The sequence below is a fragment of the Sinohyriopsis cumingii genome, chromosome 16 (genome assembly GCF_028554795.1).
Source record: "Sinohyriopsis cumingii isolate HCF-2022 chromosome 16, ASM2855479v2, whole genome shotgun sequence".
NCBI classification, from domain to species: Eukaryota; Metazoa; Mollusca; class Bivalvia; order Unionida; family Unionidae; genus Sinohyriopsis; species Sinohyriopsis cumingii.
In genome coordinates, this window is record NC_142976.1 from 25150018 (window position 1) to 25174630 (window position 24613).

The 24613-nt window shown below is 36.6% G+C and overlaps 1 protein-coding gene across 5 annotated transcripts; it reads right to left on the reverse strand.

Moving 5' to 3' along the window:
* Positions 1 to 645: 645 nt before the first annotated feature.
* Positions 646 to 18974, reverse strand: LOC149780090 (uncharacterized). Of its 5 annotated transcripts, none has more exons than XM_089936317.1 (6): positions 18887 to 18974; positions 16793 to 16973; positions 10788 to 10871; positions 10165 to 10299; positions 1890 to 1945; positions 646 to 872 (listed from the first exon to the last, which is right to left on the reverse strand). In XM_089936317.1, exons 2-6 carry the CDS (start codon positions 16950 to 16952, stop codon positions 789 to 791), a joined length of 519 nt encoding a protein of 172 aa, XP_089792443.1. In that variant the 5' UTR covers positions 16953 to 16973; positions 18887 to 18974; the 3' UTR covers positions 646 to 788. The 5 variants fall into 5 exon arrangements, with proteins under 5 accessions (XP_089792443.1, XP_089792447.1, XP_089792446.1 ...); XM_089936321.1 differs by lacking the exon at positions 16793 to 16973 and adding an exon at positions 12187 to 12293 and having other exon boundaries at positions 18887 to 18961; XM_089936320.1 differs by lacking the exon at positions 16793 to 16973 and adding an exon at positions 12169 to 12293 and having other exon boundaries at positions 18887 to 18961.
* Between the last annotated feature and the right edge of the window lie 5639 nt (positions 18975 to 24613).

The window sequence follows — 24613 nt, forward strand, 5'->3', positions numbered from 1 at the left end:
CCGAGACTGCTGTCACTGGCGAGCTAAATATTTCATCATAAAAAGCCAAATCTTAACACGATGTGTTCTCCTTAAGACGAATCCCTTCGCCGACAGCAGAACATTTGTTGTAGTCCATAGAATACTGACTTAATTGGAGGGCTGATGCCGAGGCAGTAGAAATTCGCTGCCTTGAGTACAGATGCGCCACGCCAGTCGACTCTGGCTGCTCTTAATGGGATTCGAAACCCGCTACCCACTGGTTATGCTTGTAAGCTACCGAATGAGCCTCCAGTGACGAATTCACTCACTTGTAAAAACTAAGTCATGAAGGCCTAAGTTTTGGTATGGTGGAGTTATTTGAGATGCCTCCACGTACCAAATGTTCGTGAGGGTGTGAATGGAGGCTCCGCTTAACTATATTAGACATGCAAGCAGGTTTTCTTGTGTGAAAATTGAGCAGGAAATAAAAACACGTGGAAATCAAATAAGTACTGAAGTATGAAAGTTATACAATGGATGGTTTGTGGTTTTAAGCTGATGGTCGAAAATAGCACAGAGATATGGAGTATAGTATAGAGAATGAAAATAGGAATGAAGAAGGAACTATAGTACAAAACACATTTTAAATTAGAAAATAATAATAACTTTGAGATATTGTTGCAATGAAATTAAAACACAGTTTAATTGATTCTTCTCTTGCAAAATTATTAATGCAAATTCAAATAAAAATAAATGTTTCAAATCTAATTTGTTTAATATAATCATTATGATAGTAGTCGGTGTCTTCGTTCCAGTAATATAGTATGCTAAATGACGTTAGCTTTCACGATTCCACAAAATAGTTGTGTCTCACTGCTGTTGTAAAGAAGGATCTTCACTACTATAGAGCCCTGCAATTAAAATAATAATTTTACAATACTTGAAATCACAAATAATAAGTGCAGACATAATGAGATATTAGTTTAGTTCGATTTTTGGGACAAGTTTAATCCTAACGCTAGGCTAGTGTGTGTGTTTACCAGACTGTCATTTTTAAACAAATTGTTGACAAGTACATGGGATCCTTGTGGACTTCCATTTATGGCTTGACGATTGCGAAGACATTTTTTCGATAAATGCACGAGAATAAAAATAGACAATTTTAGTTGCTTTTTTAAAAGTTACATGAAACTAATCTTTTAAGAATTGTTTTTACGAATTTCACACTGATTAATGTTCTTTGACCTTATGATTTCTTTTGTAATATGAAAAAGTTGTTGACAAAGGCAAGAGATAAGATATGATTTTCCTTTCTCCATTGTAATCGCACGAGTTAAAAATCAAACAAAGAGCTATGTTTTCTGTCTCAAACTCATGGTCCTCACAGTTCTTACGCTTGCAGAATATATCTAATGTAGGGATATCGAGCAATTACATTATGTCACTGACAAGCAAAACTAAGCTGAACAATTAAAATATTTGTTTGTTTTTTATTTTAAAAATTAGGGAAATACTTAAAGACAATTGACTCTATGTCCAAACCTATACTGGAGTATCTATGTACTGCTACGTATTTAGTATGTAACATTTATAAATATTTACATACTCTGTTAAGCTTACATGGTTTGTTATTATTGTCTAATGTTTGATACGTATTTTCAATCCATATTTCCGTGCCGCATGCATAGAATGAAATTATCAAGGTATTTTAAGTGACGTATGAGCGTCTATATCACAGTTTATTCAGAATTCCATTCACATTGCAGAGCAAAATAAATACAAAACCACATTCGTGTTTTGTTCTGAGTCAGGAGAAAGAACTCGTTTGATACCCCAGCCTGTCGGTTGTCGACGAATACCTGCGCCATAGCAAACTCGCTCTTTCTGCAGACTCTTAAACAATGCAATTAATATATAGCGACACTTACACGAAACCTCTTTAGAGCAGACAGATCATTGATGGTAAACTGACCTTTTACTGTTTCTGTAAAAAAATATGATTATATATATAAATATAAAATATACATCTGTGTGTGTGTGTGTGTGTGTGGTGAGAGAGTGAGTTACAAATATGCACCGAACAGAACGTTAAGTGCTATCTCTGGATTCTACAGGAGAATGGTTGATAACACTTGGCAAATTAATATTTAATGCAAATAATACTGTCATGCGGGTTAAATAATTTTAATACATACTCCACGTAGATTCGAACCAAGGTCCTAGGATAAAAGGCACCCATCGCCTTGCCTCTGACACCAGTACATTTAACGTCAAGACTGAGCACACAACACCAAAAATGTGTGCTACCAAACCGGCGGTATATGCACTCATGCGAAGCAGACACTCTAGCATGCCGATATATATATATATATATATATATATATATATATATATATATATATATATATATATATATATATATATATATATATATATATATATATAATTTGAAGAATAAAATAAATTGCGACAACGGCAACCGAAAATTAAATTATCGTTATTTTAGTAAATGAATTTGCTATGTGTGTTAGTTGTTGTATAAGTTGTAAGCTAAAGACTGTAAGTATGGTGAAATGATTATGCATACACTATCATACACTATAGCTCATATCCTGCGAAAGATATTGTTCTGGTGTTAGAGAGCTTGGTAATAAAAAATTGGAAGTGTATATGCACTCATGCGTAGCAGACACTCTAGCATGCTGATATATATATATATATATATATATATATATATATATATATATATATATATATATATATATATATATATATATATATATATATATATATAATTTGAAGAAAAAAATAAATTGCGACCACGCCACCCGAAGTTAAATAATCGTTATTTTAGTAAATATGAATTTGCTATGTGTGTTGTTGTATAAGTTGTAAGCTATGAACTGTAAGTATGGTGAAATGATTAATCATACACTATAGCTCATGTCCTGCGAAAGATATTGTTCTGGTGTTAGAGAGCTTGGTAATAAATATTGGAAGTGTTAGTAGTATAGGAATGGGGGTTCCGGGCCACCTTTATCACAATGATATAAAAGAGTGGCCAGAAAAGTCCACCATGGATCTGTACTACTGAGTGATGGGGGTTCTGATCCACTGGGTGTCCCCTGTCTTTTTTTTCGCACAGCTCTTTTTCTTCCTAGTTTTTTTCTTTTAGTCTCATGAGTCCTTTTGTCCATGAGCGAGTGTGTGAATGACGTCGGTGGAGTAACATTTATCATTAAAGGTGCATATCTCTTTTTGTGAATGAGTATGGTAAATAATTTGTGCTGCTGTGATCAGAAAGTTTTCATGGAGTAGTATTGGAGATGTCCGTATAGTGCTTATGTGTAATGTTAGTGCGTGGCTATTTTAGAAGTGACGGAGATTTTTAAAATTCTTTTTTCATGACAGTTCCGTCGTTAAGAGCGATACAGTACATCTTAGTTCAAAGTCAGATGAATTTCTTGATGGGTATGCCCTGAGTTTCATCTTTAAATTTTCCGAGTACATTTTTACCGTCATCGTAGTGTAAGGGACTGTGTCGTGGATACTCGCTAAGATCGAAGAGGTATTTGTGTTGATATAGGTCACGTAAACGTTGTCGGTGTGAATTTCATAGAAGAGTGAGTGTATCGGTCATGATTAGCGTGGCTTTGTCTCCGTAGGTTTTATTGATGAAGTCGTAATGAAACTCGAGCATGAGCGTTCTGAAGAGCTTGAGAACAGCTGCTCCGACGTAGATGGGTTTGTCTAGCTTGAGATTAGTTTTTCTAGATTCGATGGTGACGAGTTCTTTGTCGAAGATTTTCATGTGGAGAAAGACGACAGTTGACCACGAGTTTATCTCGTCGTCGAACGTCATTGACGATTTCGATTTTCTTGCGATGTCAAATGTCTTCCATGGTTTTTTTGAAGAGGCTAATATTCATGAGGTTGAATAAGTTATTGTCGAAGGTGGTGGTGACTCTGGCTCGTTGGGTCGTGTTGAAGTCGATATAGGGTTTCATCCACGGCGATTGTTTAAACTTGAGTACTCTGTGAACTTGCCAAATAACGAGTCTGTGTTAGACAGCTTGTTCGAGCAGTCGACGATGCTTTTTGTAGTGGGTTTGGTTGTTGAGAGGTATTTTTTTACCTTGGCATCTCCGAGTGGCTGATAAGAATGGACTCAACGCAGAAAGGATAATCGCTAGCAGCGTCGTGTAGATATTGAGGATATTCAAGATCGACTTAAAAAGGCCGCAGTCATCGTCTTATCCTGCTTGTCTTTTCTCAAGAAACTGTAATCTGATGATCCAGTGAAACTCTCCTATGGGAAGTGGTTGCGACATGGCCCAGCCATACATCTTGTTAGTGTAAAGGTACAGAATGTAGGTGGAAGGTTGAGTGGGATCGTAGTTGGACATGTATTTGTAGTTGGCTACCGTATGTTTTTTGCTGATGACGCAGATGCCTCGTCGCACCATCTGCGTCTGTGAACATGAACATGTCTGGATCAGTGAGGAGTTCTAGGGTCACTCCGGATTGTTTGAGGAGAACGATCCAGGAGAGTCCTGATGAAGAGAAATACCCAGAGGAGATCAAGTTGGCAATGGTCTAGGCATGTGTTTCTGAAAGTTTTGAAGATATCCGTGAGTAGGAGTACGTCAATTTTCATGTACAGGTCATGATAATCTCCGAGAGTTTGACAATCAACCTCTTTCAACATCTTGTACGCGTATTGGTATTCGTCGGTGATGCCTGAGAGATGCAGATGTTAAAAAAGGCATCTTGAGGTTTCAATGAAGTTTCATAAAATCTTGACCACGCATCGATGTATTCGTAGGGATATACACCTTTTACTTGAGCACGTCCGCTTTGTTACCAAATTCTTTTTCCAGGTGAGTAAACTGAAGACAGTTTTTGGCGAATTCTTCTAACGATGCCGATATGAACTGAAACGAATCGATGAATCGGAATGGACCAATTGAGAAAAATATTAGCATTGTTGGATATATTTCATCTGAGTTCCCACTTCGGCGAGAAGTGATTTGACACGTGGATGGCTGAGTGCTGCCACGATAAAATGTCCATTGTATCCTCTTAAATTATGCGCGATGACAGGAAGGAAGTCTAGATCTTTGAAGCGTATATTACAGTGATCATGAGCGGCTCCTCATATTGTCCAGGTGACACGGCAATGGTCTCTAACTTTTTATCATGAGGTTGAAAGTACTCTTCGCAGATGTGGCATCGCTGTGCTGCTTTATGTTGTCGTAGTTGTGGTGGTATGAGTGGAAGCAGAGTGGCTGGATTTTTTCGTATGGCTTGGATATGTTTCCAGGTATCGATGGGTTGCTCAGAGAACCATGTGACGCAATCCACACTACGATGCTGTCGATAGGGTGAGGACAAAGGCTCATCGACAGAACAGCAGGTTTTATAGCCAATCGCATAGGAGATGTGTTTGTGTTCTACTTGTCTAAAGGAATGGTCTGGACTAAGAGAGGGTTCTTTTACTTTTTCCAGGATGGCTTCCGAGTCGAAGTCGATATAAAAAGGTGTTCAAACTGCAGTATTACCTCGTTTGGTATCTGTACGGTTTGTAATTTCTGATAGTATCTTGACTAGATGTGATCGTGTAGTCGTTGATGTTGAGTAAAGCATTGTAAGCAGCGATAGCAGAAATAGCCGTGATTTTTATGTTTCGTGTACTGATATCGGCATAACCGGCTGAAGTATTTGATGTACACGAAATTGTTTTGGTAATAAAGTAGATACAGGCTGTGTTGTGAGGCTATTTTGGATATCAGTATGGGATAGACCACGAACTGCCTATTGCCCGCCTTCTTGTCATCGATTCCAAACACGTTGATGAAGAGTCCCTCGCTCAGTGTTTCCAATTTAGGAACGTCTTTGACCGATGCTGGAAAGGTGATGCCATTGGTATGAAGTGTATTAGTATAGGGCTTGTAGTGGGAGACTCGATAAACATGATCTGCAGTGGGATGTAACGCGGAGAGGGTCGCCCAGACGAGACAGAAGTTATCGTTGTTTTTTACGATGATGTACTCTTTAGTAGTTAGTTTTTGCTTGGGCAGTGGCACGTACTTACTTCCACGTAGTGGTGTGAATTGGGAAGTTTGAAACAAGATAGAATTGACTCCGTCAAAGATCCATACCGATCCTGACTCTCGATGCTGTGACTGAAACGTCACTGCGATACACGATGAGCGATTTGGCTCTGATCCACACGTGGTTACTTTTGTGTTCCTTGACCAGATGAACATTGAGAGCTACTCCAAGTTTGATGGCTGTGTGTGTGCGTAGTTCTGTTTCTACGGTAGGTTGTAGAATGGGCTATATAATATAGTCCCGTATTTCATTTCTTTAAATGCTTGTTCATTTGCCATTTCTTTAATTGTTTGTTATGTGGTAAAAATTTAATCTATTATATAGCACAATGCCTCTGCGTGAGACGCATACGTGTGCGTGATTATCTCAGGGCAGCACGGAAATGTGCAACCATGAGAGAGTACTGCGCGCAGCATCATGCTCTTATCAAACGTGGAAGTCCCTGAATTAAACCCAGCTTGGGGTGCCAGGTAGGTGTTCGATGTTAGCTTCAAGTGTGTCAGTGCTGCGGTGGACGAAACATCAGGGCGATTAAATATTACTACGAAAAAGCGAGAAGTACACAGAGACCAAAAAAAAAAAAAAAAACATTCAACGTTGTTCAGCGAGTTTCTGATCAAGATTAAGCATGAATAAGGAAACAGTGTTATGGAAACTGCATCCTGTGTTTAGTCGTTACGAAGCTAACACAGAGGGAGAGGTGCGTAGCGTACGCACTAAAATTAGGCATGTGGTGAAGTTTAGCACTATTGGTTACTCCATCAAACAGCATAAGTTGGAAATGTAGGGTGGATCTGTATAAAACATGTATTATTGTAGACACTGCGAGATCGACACGAGCTGTAAAGACGTTCGCGTTCAAATAAATCAGTGCGTTGGAGAAAGTGTACCCACTAAAATTAGGCATGTGGTGATGTTTGACACTATTGGTTACTCCATCAAACAGCATGCGTTGGAAATGTAGGGTGAATATGTATAAAACATATTATTGTAGACAGTGCGAGATCGACAAGAGCTGTAAAGACCGTCGCGTTGAAAGAAATATGTGTGTTGGAGAAAGTGAAAGCTGTGGACAACGATAAATTCTTGGGGGGGGGGGTGCTTGGATGTTCATGCGCTGATCGGAAAACTTCCCAGACCTCGGGGTAGATGAACGTTGCCAGGACATAAGTACAACAGACCGTGGAATCCCTAAGAGCGACAAATAGTGAACACAATCAGCTACCGCCAGGTCTGGAGCCCTACAACTGCGTTGATGCCATCGCGATGCAGCACGATATATGTTACCGAGATCATCCCGAAGGCAAAGCGGGATGCGATCAAGTCAGTCTGAGGGACTTAAAAAACTCAAGCCAAAATGTTCCAGAGAACGTGTAGACCGAGCTCTTTTGCGGGACATCATTGGCACTAAACATACGTTGGGCATAGGCGTGCCATTTATGATGAAAAAGTCAGCAGAAGATCTTTCAGAACTAAAAGTTCTCGCAGCAAGCATTTTCCACGACGCAGAGTCATCGAGGTCGCACCAGACGTAATGTAGTCGACAGATCTAGTCGAACTTTGAGATTACAGCGCGTACAACGATGATTTCAAAATATTTCATGACGGTCATCGATGTGTTCATCAAATACGCAAGGTTAGTTCCTCTGAAAAACAAAAAAGAAAATTATATCGTTGAAGCGTTTGATAACATTGTAGGTGCACGATAACCCATTAAATTATGGGTAGATCATGGTAGTGAACTTTTATAACAAAATCGTCTCAGACTGGCTTCAAAAAATAATATTATTTTGTACAGCACACACAGTCATATCAAAGCGGCCGTCGGAGAGCGGTTTTAACAGAACTCTCAAAATTCACATGTGGAAGAGAGTTAACAGCGCTAACACCAATCGGTACCTAGATATTTTGCCAGAAATCGTTGACCAATACAATCACACATGATACCGCAGCCTTTAAATGAAACCCACGAAAGCCTCTTCTGCTGACAAAACAACAGGTCACAGACGCCTTATTTTTTTAGGTCCAAATTCAAAGTAGGTGACCACGTCAGAAGCCGCAGACAAAAATCCGCGTTCGAAAAGTAATACACCCCTAACTGGACTGAAGAAGTTTTAGTCGTCGTTACCAGTCAAAAATTAGTCAAGTCATCTACACGCTGAAAGACTCCTCAGCAGAGCCCATCCAAGTTTCTTTTTACGAGCAGGAATTATAAAAATCAATCCAGTACGTCTTTAGAGTCGAAGAAGTCATCTCTACCAAAGGGAACAAAATCGCTCGTAAAGTGGTTTGGCTATCCTGAACGATTCAACTCGTGGATTCCCTCAGCCTCTTTAACTAGTGTATATCAGATAACGCCTCTGAAATAAGCTTATCATACGACTCACCTAGGTTCTTTCCAGAGACAGACTTACATTTCGTTGCATGCTTGTAAAGACCATGCATCAGAGATGCGCTTAAACATGTATTCAAATTTTATGAACTTCGCACTACCTAGCCGTTGAACTCGAGTCACCTTGTGCAGCCAATAATAAAACTCATTTCGCTTAGACTCTGACAGATGAAAACGCTTCAGCTTATTCTTGATGTAGTATTGCTGGCTGTACCGCTGCACCAGACGCTGACGATTATGACTACGTTTCACCCATTCCTCGTTCTCTTCTTCACTCTCCTCACAATACATCATCTCAGGCACATAACTCAGATCCTTATTCGCATACGCTATCAACTCCTTCGCACGCTTTAACCATTCCTGAGACTCATTCTCACTTGATTCAAACACTCTCCTCACTCAGTCCCATCTTGTCTACACCCCAGGGATAACACGGAAGAGACATTCTATTACACAGGCATATCTCTAACAAAGAGACCCTTACAGGGACAAAAAAGAGCTAGCGGATACCCAGTGGTTCAGAACCCCCATCACTCAGTAGTCTAGAACCATAGTAGACTTTTCTGGCCACTCTTTTATCACGTAGTGATAAAGGTGCCCCAGAACCCCATTTACCTATACTACTAGTGTAATACCAAAGCCTACAATTTACTAAATATTCTATAGATATCAAGGTCAGAGAAACTTTGCATGGGATGCGATACCCGAGCAAGATATTTGTCAAAGAGGAACAGTAAACATAAAATACACTGACTCAACAAATGGGAAATATTTAGCGGACTTGAAAAATTACATAAAATTCAAACGGAAAACAACTACAACAAAAATAAAATTCTCTAAAAAAAACTAACAATGGCATTTATTATTTATCTTTAATCCGAATATTTTCGAAAAAGCTGGATTTGAACCAAATTTATTTTACAATACACCATTTTACCACAACATTGGCATATATAGCACGTGTCAAACATTTGATTAAAAGGTTATGCATATTATTATATATGTAATTTTCAAAGTTAATTTGTGACAAATACAACTGTTTTGTAAAATAATGTTTTTAATTATTTTCTCATGTAAAACGCGCACATGCTGTCAATATCATTCGTATAAAGATTACTCAGGAATTTATGTACATTCCATACTGGCGGAAACTACCGACGTACTATTTCAGTAAGTACCGTGGTACCATCAAAAGAAATATCGAGGTAAACTGGTATACCTGTAATGGCTACATATTTTAGATGTGCAACAGGAATCATTGAAAGTAAGTCACACAATTTATTTGGTAAGATGACACTTCTCAAACGGCATCACAGATCTACCTACAAAGAGTCTTTAGTGGGACAGAACCTTTTTGCTGACAATACATATACCAGTGCCGTTTGTCCGAAGTCGAAAACAAAGAAGAAGAAGAAGAACAACAACAACAACAAGAAAAAGAAGAAGAGGAAAAAGAAGAACAAGAAAACAACAGAGAAAAATAATAGTTTGAAAATGAACAGAATAACAAGGATAAACAAGGAAGAGGAGAATTCACTTGATACACTGCTCCAAGGTGATCAGAAAATGAAGATATAGAGTATACTAAAAATGTAATGAGGTTTCTCGTTGTCATATAGGCAAGAAATGTGCAGCATCCTTCGCTCGATCACTTTATTCTGACATGTAACACATCTCATGCTTTCTTTGAAACTTACGATCTTGCTTCACTGGACACTGAACTTGTATGCCATACTCCTGCATCATGGAACAAGTAACTTGAAATTTTATACTACTATGAAAAATTTGGTAATAGACCTCCATCAAAATCGTTCCTGTCTGAAATTCCGCTGCTGTAAGGAAAAGAGTTATAAGTGAACAATTTTGTTTCATGTGCATGCATCATTGGTTTCTTAAGATATACACTGGCACCACAACATACCAAAACGTCTTAAAACTGACATTTTAATGTTTCCCAAATCAAAGATACTCGTGCAAGGTTAAAACACTCATATATTGCCAAATTTGTCAAGAAAGTCGGTGCGGCTAGGAGCTGATGGTGACAGACTCGCAGTCGAAAGGTCGCGAAATGAAATCCTGCCTAGATTCACCCAGGATGGTTACGGTTGTATATCTTTGGGTACGGCAATTTGCTCTCATCTCTGCACTGCAGTGCATTTTATGTGATGTTAAACACCAAAAAATTCTAAAATACTAACTGTCTTGAAGGACATCCACTGCATATACAAGGACATCCACTGCATATACAAGGACATCCACTGCATATACAAGGACATACAATGCATTCATCAGAATATCCCAACTAGCCATATACACTTACGAAACTCAGCGTATCCATCAATTGTCAGGTTCCCCTTATAACGTATAGTCTTCGGCGTCCATGTGACACCCATATTCGATGATCCTATAATAATAAAATAATAATACAATAATGAATTGTCTGAGTGAATGAATATATATAATTGTGGTATACCTTGATGATTTATTAAACTTATCGTGTAAAGCAAGTGTTAAATCGCTACACGAAAGCAAACCCACACTTGCTTATAAAAGGACTAAAAATCTTAAAGATTTCCTAGCTAATTCTAAATTAGAAAAAAAATATCGTATAAAATAGGATCATCAACTAAATGTAATATACCTAGATGTTCGGACTGTTCTTTTATTAATGAAAATACTTCTTTCAATAGTAATAATACGAAAGAAACTTTTAATATGCGTTGTGATACTAATTGTGCAACATCAAATGTTATTTATTTGATCACATGCAAAAAATGTGGCATCCAATATATTGGACAAACCAGTCAACACATCCAAACGTATGAACCATCATAGATCAGATATAAAAAATTATATCGATGAATCATTTTCATCTCATGTTGAAGCACATTTTAACAAAATTTCCCATACTTTGCAACATTTCTCCTTCCAACCTATTGCTAAAGCTGATTCTGAGATGGAACGTCTGCTAAACGAAACCTATTGGATTCACCGTCTTAATACGGTATATCCAAAAGGTCTAAATTCCAAAACACTATACGACATCCATTAATCCTGTTTTGTTTTTTTTTGTTTTGTTCTTTTTTTGTTTTGTTTTTTTTTTTTTTTGTTTTTTTTTTTAATTATGTCCCCTGTTTACAATTAGATAAGAATATTTTTATATTATTCTACTTTGCAGAATAACTTAACTGGTGAAAGCATACACTAATATCATAAAAATACGTTTACTAATTCATTAAAAATGAAATTGCATTAAAATTAATTCTCATTATAATATGATTAATTGTTTACAAAATACTTGATAGTAAGTAGTATGCACACATTAATTTTTCATTATATAAATTGAGTTCTGATGACATATTTAACATTTGTAAAGAAAATATCAAAATATAATAAATTCTTTTTTAAATTTATTTGTTTCCTCTATCTTTAATAAGAGTGCATTATACGTAATAAAAATATTGATAAAACTGTTTATCTCTATTTAGTCATAAATTTTAGAGATAGTTATCAACAGAGATATATGTATCTTTCAGATCCAGTTTTATGTATTTTTATGTATTAAAATATCATTAATCTGTGCTGCATATGAATTAAATTATTCGTTAAAGTATAAGATAATTAGGTTAAAAATGTAAACCTAGCTCATCTTTAGAACAATTTCAGACACAAGAACCAAAACTCAAAATTCGTGCAAGTACATCCATTTAGACCAGTACACTGGAATGAGCGGATATCTGCCTGTATATGGTCGCCTGCCTTCCTGTTCACTACCTCCCTTGCCTCAGTTGGACACAAATAAGACTGCAACGCACGCATGAAACACCTAACATAAATGAAAGCAAAAATAAATGAATAGCGAGTGGCACTATGGTGTCAGAATCCTTACACAATTCTATCAAGAGGCATACAAGAACTACCCAGTCCAGCAGCTAGTGGACGCAGCTAACTACAATTTTACGCTACACAGCTACCCTTTCCCCGAAATTATCTGAGAGGAAAAAGGTCTGTGGAGAAATGTAAAGAAGCAGAAGAAAAACGGGGACATTCTGCTAAATAAGCCTTCTAAGGGCTAACAATATTGCTTCTTATCCAGGGAACCATTTTGGCTTGGCATCCCGTTTCGATAAAACTATTACGTACACTAACTTGATCCTTCAATCCACCGGTTCAAAATCCAAACCTTTTATGACCTAACAGCGACCAAACTTTTTATATGTCGCTCAGGCATATTAGTTATTAAAAATGTGTAGGGCATCTACAACGTACACTATGTACTAGAATTTTTACGATTGTTAGGACGTAGGAAAATGTTACAACTTGTTTTGATTTGGCCCAATTGCACAGGTGGCTAACACATTATTGGCATTTTTTATTGTCCATTAGTACAAATAGACTAAATTTGACTAAGTACGGGCTGGCGTTCTTGGGAGTGCACGACATCCATGGATGGCTTACCGAGTTACTTGCCCTCTTGCCTCTCTCGGACATCGTATAACGGCGGAGATGTGGAACAGTTTCCACCCGCCTAAAGCTAGGTGTCCCAATGTGACGTCATCGTTGCGACCAATCGCAACGGGCGTTACATACTGCTTGGGACGACACCTAGTACAGTCAATAACGGATGAAATCAACTCTTTGTTAACATGAGTGTGTGTTGGGCCCATTCCCACTCATGAAAGCCCTTCATTCAGGTCGTTAGAGACATATAGTCCTACGACCTGACGGCTAAATTAGCAGTGCTCCTTGAGCACATAACGCCTGGGAGATGTGGCACTAATTCCTTCACCCACGAACATTTAGCATCCAGCTGTGCGGGAATAAACCCGTCGCACATGCCCTTCTGGGAGCACGAGAGGTAAATCCAATCAATCAATTAAAAATGTAAGCTATGACGTCATCTTGTTTATGTCATTGTTTATTTCATTGATCACATATTAACAACATATTTAATGACGTAAGCAATGATAATGAATTCAGTTTGAATTCAGTCCGGTGAAGCATTAAAGCGAAACCGGTCACACCTTATACGTGTTGGTGTGGTTTATTATATATATATATATATATATATATATATATATATATATATATATATAAAACGTTTCCGCCTGTCGATAGCTGGACAAATGTATTGCACTGATTTGTAATGACACCACATTATATCGATTACATTTTCAGAAGAAGAAAAAAGTTATCTTGAGATGAAAAAAAGAAAATATCTCATTTGAAATGAAAATCGCTGCCCCCTTCCCCGAAAGAAAACCTTAAATAGTCAGTATCTTATACTACATGAATTTGCTAAATGCATGTAAGTTGTCAATTAAAGATAGATATACTGCATGACCTTGGGAGTGCAGTGCATGACCTTGGGAGTGCAGTGCATGCATCTGACAAAATGACTTCATATTTTCCCATACAAATGCAGTAGCCTTTTGAGTATATGTTCAATTTCTTATATGACCTAAGGCTTAATTATATAAACAAAAATACATTTCAGAAAACGAAGAAACTGAATTTATGCTGTATTCCAAACTAAATGCACAAGCGCAGATTTATCATTACACAAGAACAACATTGTTAATGCGCACATAACTCCACCCAGATAAATTTGAACTTAGTAGCGAGCTAGAAATCACTTTTGAAAGAAAATGGCATTTTGGTCTACTTAAAATTGAAATTTATAATCATACTGAATAGATTTTGGTTTCGTGTCCATTCTACTAAATTTTATGATCATGGACTGAATTTATCTGTGCCAATTCTACATGAAGTTCGTCTGATTTCAGCAGCAAAGGAGCAGCGTGTTGACATCTGCATGTGTGTTTCTGTTCTGTCATTGAAAGTTTGGAATCGTAATGTTGGAAAAATATGAATACTTTCAATTGTAATTATCTAAAAGACACTATGGAGTATTATGTTCATTTCATTTTGAGTGCAGTAAGGAGGATGTAATTGCACCTGGGATATAGTCGAAATTACATTGTAAGTTCGAAATGTATAATCAAGCTTTAGAACCCATGACATTCGGATTTGTAGAACTAAGAAAGTAAATTTTGAGGAAATTCAGGATGTAAAACTGCAAGTATATTTTGCCATTCTTATTACCAGCCAAAGAAGACACGTTTATGCCTCATCACTTGCAAGTTATTTGTAGGGACCCAGCAATTTTATGACCTGTCTGGCGTCTATTGCTAGCCTAAATTCGAAACATTGTATCAATAAAGTTAACGCAGAATATTGAAAAGCAGCTGGTATGTGGCAGTCCACGAAACATCTGATTTAGTTCAGTCAGAAACAAACTGAATCAACCGAAACGCAAAGCATCTACTACGTGAGTGTACATTATTTGTACACAAAGTAGTTCCTAATACACTATTGGGCACACGTGTCGTGCACGTGAGCGCAATATGAAGGTCTGTAATATCGAAAAATATTGCACGATTCTGACAATGTGAAGTTAACGGATACAATAAATGAGTATATAATAACACGTATTATCACATACAACCTACCCACCACCCCTAAAAAATACATGCAACAACTTCCTCAACTAGTGGATAAAGACAAAGAAACACGAGATCAGTTCCCTTACGAATGTAAAAAATGGCATATTTTTCTAACTTTACCTTTATTTGGACCCATATAGCCACTATTGTGTTTAGGTGGCATTAAACGCTACTACAGACGTACACTATTTAACAGTAACTTGTTTAACAACCTGAATCCCAACATGATGACGATCAAGGATGTACAGCAAACGAATCAATCGCTATAATGGCTATCAGCTGTTGAGTGTGGTACATCATGTACATTATAATAGCCATCAGCTGTTGAGTGTGGTACATCATGTACATTATAATAGCTATCAGCTGTTGAGTGTGGTACATCATGTACATTATAATAGCTGTCAGCTGTTGAGTGTGATACGTCATGCACACTATAATAATAATAATAATAATAATAATGAGGACTTTGTATAGCGTTTGATTCTGGATCGAATGGATAGCCAGTGTAGGGTACAGAGCAGCAGGGTGGTGTGTTCTGATCGTGGTACTCTAAATATGATCTAAGCAGCTGTGTTTTGAACTTTTTGAAGTTTCTGGAGTAGTTATTGAGATGAACCAGACAGAATTTAGTTACAATAATAGCCATCAGCTGTTGATTGTGGTACATCATGCACATTATAATAGACATCAGCTGTTGAGTGTGGTACATCATGTACATTATAATAGCCATCAGCTGTTGAGTGTGGTACATCATGTACATTATAATAGCTGTCAGCTGTTGAGTGTGATACGTCATGCACACTATAATAATAATAATAATAATAATAATGAGGACTTTGTATAGCGTTTGATTCTGGATCGAATGGATAGCCAGTGTAGGGTACAGAGCAGCGGGGTGGTGTGCTCTGATCGTGGTACTCTAAGTATGATCTAAGCAGCTGTGTTTTGAACTTTTTGAAGTTTCTGGAGTAGGTATTGAGATGAACCAGACAGAATTTAGTTACAATAATAGCCATCAGCTGTTGATTGTGGTACATCATGCACATTATAATAGACATCAGCTGTTGATTGTGGTACATCATGTACATTATAATATCTGTCAGCTGTCTAGTACTGCTAGTGGATTGACATTGCAAAAAAAATTGAGATTTAATCGTTTCGATAAAAGGCAATGTAAACATTGTATTTGTATTGACTTTTGGTAAACGTTTTAGACGTTACATGTGGCAGCATTTTATCAAAAATATATCTGGAGGGTGTGGGTGGAAGTTTAGTCACCTTTCAGGACACAATTCACTGTTCTTTCTTGCTGCGAATTAGAATGGTTGTTGCCATGCACGGCGTTTGGGGGTGGCAAGCGGGGCGACCGCCCCAGGCCCCTCTCTTGAGGGTGTCCCGCGCTTCAGGCCTAATGTCGTCCTTATGAGTTTATCAAGCTATATTCTCCGCCAAATCGCGAAAGTTGATCTAGTCTAGACATAATCAGTGTTTGCAGTAGCATACCAACAGAGATACCGATATTCTGGCCCCGCGCGGTCATGGTCGGCCCTAGTCCCCGCGTTCTCCTAACGCCACCTCTGGTTGTTGCCCTGGTTTTTATGTTGCCCTTTACTCAGGACCAGGCAACGTTATCCACTGTTGTAGTGACATTAATTAATATGATAGAGAAAACAAATGAGCGGTGGCATTTAAGGATTCAAATATCACGAAGTAGTGCTTTAATTGGAGGCTCTGCCGATACTTTTTAAAAAAAATAATATTTAAATTTCACTTGCGTCCAGCTCTCTCATATAATAGCTATTTGTTTCTTTTGGAATACCACAATTTCGGATAGTCCCATGCTCGTCCAACTGCAACAAAGTCTCCGTGTCAACGACAGACTCAGTAAATGCCTCCTTGATGTTATCACCGAGTGTCATGGCGTCCAACAGGGTGATACGGTACATCGCCAAACACAAATTTAACAGCTTTAGGTTCATATCGAGAAATCAGCTAAAACCCTGAAAATCGAGTAATATAAGTTAAGAACTTTTTGAACCTTTCAATTACGACTTACATAAACTATATCAATGTGGGCTATACATATCTGAAGAGGCATTTGGAGTGTTAGGTACAAATGGTTGATTTTCGGTAAATATATAAAAACATCCTGGTGTTATGGGTATCAAAAATGGAAAATTGTTTCTTTCATAAATTAAATACAGCATCTAGATGTGTGTGATGTTTAGTCTACTTCAAATGGCTCTGACGCAGATCTGCACGTGCAGATCTGAATCTACGGCGTCAGACGATGGGCGCTCCTTATATACGGGTAGACACAGTAAGATTATTCAGATCAGTGCTTCAGTCAAGTAACCAGCATTGCAGTTTAACTTAAGATTAATGTGCTTTTGCTTTTTAAACTGCGAAATAGTTGGGGGGTTTTTTAGTGTTCAATGCTGCAGAAATTAAATGCAGATTGCATAGGGCCCCGGGTGTAGTCCTAAGCTGTAGTATTCAATAGCGCGTCATGTTCATTATGTGCGGGATGATACGGTTCTATGCTGATTGCAGTTGTGCCCGTTGTACGCGAAAAATGGCAGTATCATCATGATGTACAGAATATTACAACTTCAGCTGGTAATTGTTCACATCCAGTCATAATTAAGGCACAGACCAGCTTGTTATGTGCTTTTGTCCATAAAAAGAGGACCAGTTTTTCAAGCCCCAAAATTAAATTTCAAGAGAACAAGCTACGCTCATATAGCTGACTCGACTCAATCTTCAATAAGAAAGAATTTAAAAAGACATTTTGTGCTATGCTTTTTAATTTTATATGGGGTTGTTTTTAGAAAAAAGGGAGTACCTCCATAAATATTGCTCTGAAAAATGCTGTAATATCAAAGATAAACCATCGAATAACCGACTGCGCTTTAAATGAAAAAGATGCCTTTTGAATATATTTCAAATCTGTTTTCTATGCTTATAATGCTCTAACGTTAACTGAAATTTCCACCATATTGAACCTCGTTTTCAGATTGGAATATTCCGAATGTCTGGTACTAGTCCGAAGATAGAAACCCAAGGTGTGGGGGCATTATTTTTCTTGTTAATTACTTTACTATCCTGTCAGAATAAATTTGGGAGTCGTTTTCCCTTTCATTGGACAAGCAAATCACGTATGGTTTTCAGTATATTATTGTTGTTGTTGCTGTAGTTGTTTTAGTTGAAAACCGGGGCCCCGAGTGGCCGAGTGGTCTAAAGCGCTCACCGTTCCGGATCACTGCCATCTCACCTCTGTCTGCGTGGGTTCGAATCCAAGGCTCGGCAAGCGTTGGTACGTGGGAAAGCCTGCCAGTAGCTTCTCGTGGGTCGGTGGTTCTTCCGTGGGTTTTCCAGGGTTCTTCCTCCACCAGTTATACTGGCCACCATGTATAGCCTATCTTGTGCTGAAAAATGGCGTTAAACCCTAGAACAACAACAATAGAATTGAAAACCTATGCAGAAAAAGACTGCGTTATAAAAGCATTTATTTTTCCGTAAACCAAAGTCTAATGGCAGGTTGACAGGTGATCCGATACTCAGGTGTCAGAGAAATCAATATACAGACGTAAATCAGATTATGCGACTGCCCGGGAAAAGTGTTCTATCGAGGAAGTTTTGTCATCAAAGAACACCTTGTTAAAATAAAGGGCGGAGGCGACTGGTCCCTTTCTAAAAATCCTATTACTAATAAAGTGTGTGATCAAGACTATGTTGCCTTAAGAAAGGTGAAATATTGCAACTTAAAATATAACAGAATAAGATAATCAAGATACAAATGATGCATAGAAAAAATGAGAGAGAGAGAGATGGGGATGGAGACATAACAACAAATACATATTTACGAGTAACTAATAATAATAAAGTGTTGCAAAAATATTTCAAGTTTTACCTATAATCTTGTTTCTCTTCGTACACTGATGATGTTGCACTGAACAAGAAGACAGGAAATATTTGCATCTACTAGGAAGTCATGCTCAACTGAAACTGAAATTTCCCTAAATTTGCGGGATTTTGCTACGAGATTATTTCCAAAGCTCTCACGTGAGAAGGAACTTAATAGCAGAAAACTTGTACTGAAGCTAAAAAGGTCTAAGCTAAACAATTCGTTGACAACAGAAACAAGGAAAGCAATAGTTGTTAAACAGATATTACTTGACACCCCTTCTTAGACTTGTGCCAATATAAATAGCCGACTAAGTTAATCTTTTTCCTCATTATCCTTTCCGTACTATTTTGTTTTCCTTCTTTAAAACTAAGACTATAATGATAATCATCTTCGAACATGTTTCCTATAAATTATTACTTTTATTATTATTATTATTATTATTATTATTATTATTATTATGATTATTATTAAATATGGATATTCTGTTGGACTGGATGGAATAGTAGCCGAAATGATAAAAAAATACGACTCCAAACTTATGTCTCTATTTATTCAATTATTTAACGATATTTTTTACATCAATCGCTTTCCTATACACTTTGACGATAGTATATCCCATTACATAAAAAGGCTCCTTCGATGACCCTATCAATTATAGGGGTATCTCTCTCATTGATATCTTGAATAAAAATGTTACCAGTATTTTAAACCAACGACTCATTCAGTGATTCGACGCTAATAACAAATTTGAAGAAGCTCAGGCGAGATTCCACAAAGCCTAAATTTCGCTTCAAACAATGGTTTAGAAATATTGGAGTAAAAAATGAGATCGTTTTTATTGTCTTTTTGTACACTTTTCAAAGGTTTTGACTCTAGTGATCATATAAAATTACCGACTCGGTTAGTCAACAAAGGTATCGGTGGAAAGTTGTTTAAAGTTATGTTCTAGACTTGATGTGTGTGTGTGTGTGTGTGTCTGTGTGTGATTTGGATTTTTAGCATAGTAATATCCTGACACCAGGCCGATCAGTCCTAACACTAACCTCTTAATGTTGATCGCCATGTGAGGTAGCTACTAGTACTATTTTTACGAATCTTTGGTATGACTCGGCCGGGATTCGAACCCGCAACCCAGTGCTAAACATTACTATAAACTACCACACAACAGACATGGAAGCAAATCACCTTAATGTTTAAAAAAACAAAAACAAAAAAAAAACAGAACGATTATACAAATACAAATTGAAATTCCATTTATCTCGGTATACTAAATGCACTTGATTACATATCGAACTCATGAAACAATAGCATTAATTAGCACACTTGTTGAATCTATCAAATCTGCTAAACACTGAGCGAGAGTTTCAGATTCTCTGAGACAACTAATAAATTGGATGAGCCAATATTAGAGACGTTGAAAATTGTAAAATATTATTCCAAAATCGCGAATTTCTGATGCATGAAATGTTGCGCCATTATTAATTCACCTTTGATATTTTTAAAAAGAAAATACCGGAATATTATATGCACGTCTCCAAGTGATTCTCTATATTTTAACTCACGAGATGCATTGCAGTTTTATTTTCTCCTTTTGAATCTATACTTATGGACTATGCATAATGCCTACATTCAATAACCATACCGTGAATTGAAAGTAGCAGGGCCAAGAGTCCAATTTGTACAGATCAAAGTCAATAAACAGAACTTCAAAGAATAATTGACCAGATTACAGTAAGTCTATCGGTTGCAAAAACAAATCTAATACAAATATATTACAAAAGGTAAGAAGTAAATGTAACATAGAATTCAGTCTGGTAGAATTACGTCTCAATTACGTGATTTCCACCCGCAAGCAGACCCTCACCCCCACTCCACTTCTCCATTTCCGCAAGCAGACCCTCACCCCCACTCCACTTCTCCATTTGAATGCAACATAAACACTTTAATTGAATCTAAACAACGGAGTGAGAAAATACATTTTTTGGCATTGAACTTACTATTTACTCAAAAATCTTTGATCTTAATTTACTGAAAATGGTAGTCATGTATAGAAAGCATCCCTTTTTAGTAGAGATGTCGATCAGTTTCCACAGCAAAAAAGTTTTAATTTGAACGTATTTACTTGCTGTACTCCTACTATATATATATATATATATATATATATATATATATATATATATATATATATATATATATATATATATATATATATATATATATATATATATATGATTCCCTTGACATTTGCTCAGATTCATCTGTTTCAAACTATTACAATCAGTGACCTATAGACCATTCCCGGATTGTATTCATGTATTCATGTGACCCTGGGTCAACGATTCCAAAACGAGGCTAAGCTAGGCACCAGCTTCATTTTACCTGGCAACATGTTGTGGCTCGTTCTTCTTTTCTAATCTAAAGCACCGTCCCTTGACAAGGCATTCATTTCCATCTTTATAAACTGAAAATTAAAGAGAATATTATTTTTTTCTAAAAAACAGATTAACAGAATATCACATACCTACAAGTTTATATTGTTTAGACAAGATTCTTCCCTATTATGTTTACTTATCTAACATCTGCATTTACATACTGGGTGTTAAAATTCGTCCATCTACCAACACCACAAAATAATATTAATAATAATCAATGAAGAAGTGTGTTTGGGGGCAGGGTGCTTTGATTTTATATATATATATATATATATATATATATATATATATATATATATATATATATATATATATATATATATATATATATATATATATATATATATATCTTTCAAACAGCCTTGAACAAATAATCCTTCTGTTTTGTGGGTTAATAAATAACTGCCAATATGTTATTGAAACGAGAGAAAAAAATGTGTTCTTATGAATAAAATCATATATCCTTATTGTCAGTTGACAAAATGATATTGTACTGAGTTCAGTAAAGATAAAACATGTCATTTAAAGGGAAAATCCCAGTCCCTCCCACCCCCAGGCACCAAAAGCAACAAGCACCATAACAACAACCAGGTTGTGTATTTTTGATACAACTTAAAATGCAAGCATACCGACATGTACCCAAAAATATTTAAAGGGCACCACAAAGTCTCTACTGGTGGGGGGGGGGGAGGCGTGGTTGGTTAAAAGGGCAGTTTGTGTCACTATGCACATTTTGTAAATGTTTTATTCTGACCGCGTGTTTTGATCACAGTACTGATTGATCATAGCTGTATATTTAGACCATACCTAGTCAGAGACAAAATTCATGCTTTATATAGTTTCTTTTCTCTATCGTTAACTTGTATTTTGTGTGCTGTAGAGAAAAAGGACACTTAAGATTGGACGTAAATCAACTTTCGTTTAAGAGAATGGACATATCCCTCCCTGTAATACTTGAATCGTTTTGTCATCTGTTCATTCCCTGAACTGCTGGAGACACCCGTGATGAAATTCTCAACGAATGCAAAAGAAATATATGGCAAACAGCTCAGATCGTTACTCGATGTACAGTAGGACGCCATATTTTTTTCTTGATCTGCCTAGCTTTGCCTCGTTTTCGTGATACATTAATATTCATGAGGATCTTTACCATCTGCTAAATGTCATCACGTAAATTTAATGGTCTTTAGAGAAGGAGAGAGTGTTTTTCATTTCCCATGTTTGACTCGGTTACTCATCTGTCACTCTTTCTGTCGTCTTTGGTACTCCAGTACCCTGACCAATCAATATATATATATATATATATATATATATATATATATATATATATATATATATATATATATATATATATATATATATATATATATATATATGGAAACCGTAGATTATATAAACGTGATTCAACAAAAGACTGTTGGCACATCATTACTATTCAGGCCAATTGTTACATTAGAAACTATCGGCCATTACAGTCACATCAACACCTTCAGCCGTGGAAATTATTTTGAACACCACTAAAGTTTATTCACAAATTTATTCATTATGACTTGTGTTAGTAATTCTAAAACTATATGAGATTGAATTGGCAATACCTTAAGTTCTTTTTACTTTTTCACATTGTACTAAAGGGAAAAAAATTATTTGTTGAATTTGACAAAGTTTGTTGCTTCTCATTCGTTTTCTATTACTTGACTTAGGACAATAGATTCGTAATAAGTTGTATATATCTTATATCATATGACAAATATAAATATTCTCCAAATTTTATAGCAAATTACTCGCTGACTTTTGGAAGATCTGTTAAGAGGAATATTGGTAAGCAAAACGTGGTTAGTACATTAACTGAGGTGCAAGATAGTGTTGGCGAAATAACATAAACAATAAACGAATGAGTAAAAATCGCACTGATTCGGAGCAAGAGTCTGCTACTGAGATTCATGCGGTAAAAGGTTAAATAAAAAAAAAAAAACGACTGTTGCATTAAGTGCTTAAACCAATACAGTTGAAACCTAAATAAATAATGAAATTAATTGAACTCCGAAATGGGTATAAACTATATTGTATTTGATGTTATAATGGAAGGATTAGAAAATAACATCAATAAACTGGACGGAGATAGATAATAAACGAATCAACTGTCGGGATTTATAGTGCTCTGCGATCTTCAACTGTCATGAGCATCATGTGTTGTTGGAAACTTATATCTGAAACGACATATGCTAATTGACAGTTTTAGATTTAGACCATGGCTGTTCAATAAGTGTTGTACATAATTTAAGTTTTTATGGAAGATTCCATTTCAAAACTATAGAGATTATTATATATACATAAATTTGTTAACTTCTATATTATTACAGTTGTTACTATTGACGCAAAATTTTCTTTAACACTGGATTACCAGTATTCTTCAAGACCTGTCGCTGTTATATCAGTCATAAATATAGAATCGGTACATTACAGTATCACATAAAAAACAAGGCTTGCTAACTTATCAAAGACGTAGTTATAGACGTTAATTGACAGTTACCGAATAAGCTATGTTCAATCACTTGTTGAATACAGCCATCTAACGCTCAAGTACAACAAGAGTAAAATGTAATAGTACTTGTGATGGGTGTTGGTGTGTATGTTGCTGAAAACTTTGCAAGGGATAAATTGTGACGATGTGTGCCGGACAGTCGATGTCCATGCGCAGAAGGCGTAACATTATTTTACCATACGAAATTACTCGTACTTGGCTGTTTAATAGTCGCCCAAATGCGAAGAAAAGAAAAAAAAACGTGAATATAGATCTACCTCCCCAATGGCGTTCCTTAATAACAGAGTCTATGGAGTTCACTCGAATTCAAAATTAAAAGGAACAGCATAAATTATGATGTGCACGCGAATTATGGTTCCACACGGTTCGCAGTTTGCTGCGCTGTTGTCATGAGCATCAACAGTATAATACAGAAAAGAGAATATGTAAAGTAATTACTCGTGTCAAACTTTTATGAAGTGTGCGTCTTTTAGTAAATACAGTCACAAGTCCTTTACGACACATGTCATCGTGATGAACTTTGAATGTCAGAGTGTATGCGGGATGATGGATAGGGTTAAGATTAAATCTGTCAAGTGCATGCATGAAATCACTCATTTTAAATTTGGTGCCGTAGCTTAACTTGAGAGAAAGAGGAAATGTATATGTCGCACATCGAAGGTCTGCGTTTCATTACCAAGTTAACTCCACCTCAGGTACCATCTTTTGCCAAACGACCCCTTGAATTTTGATCTTGGGCACTATGGATGTAGCGAT

Bases quoted from the DNA above. Each gene is read 5' to 3' on its own strand.
- LOC149780090 (XM_089936317.1), bottom strand. From the start codon at position 16,952: ATGAACCTAAAGCTGTTAAATTTGTGTTTGGCGATGTACCGTATCACC. The intron at 10,872-16,792 runs GTATTCCAAAAG...TTATTATTATAG, and splicing joins TGGGACTATCCGAAATTGTG to GATCATCGAATATGGGTGTC. The intron at 1,946-10,164 runs GTAAGTTTCAAA...ATTTTTTTACAG, and splicing joins GTGTCCAGTGAAGCAAGATC to AAACAGTAAAAGGTCAGTTT.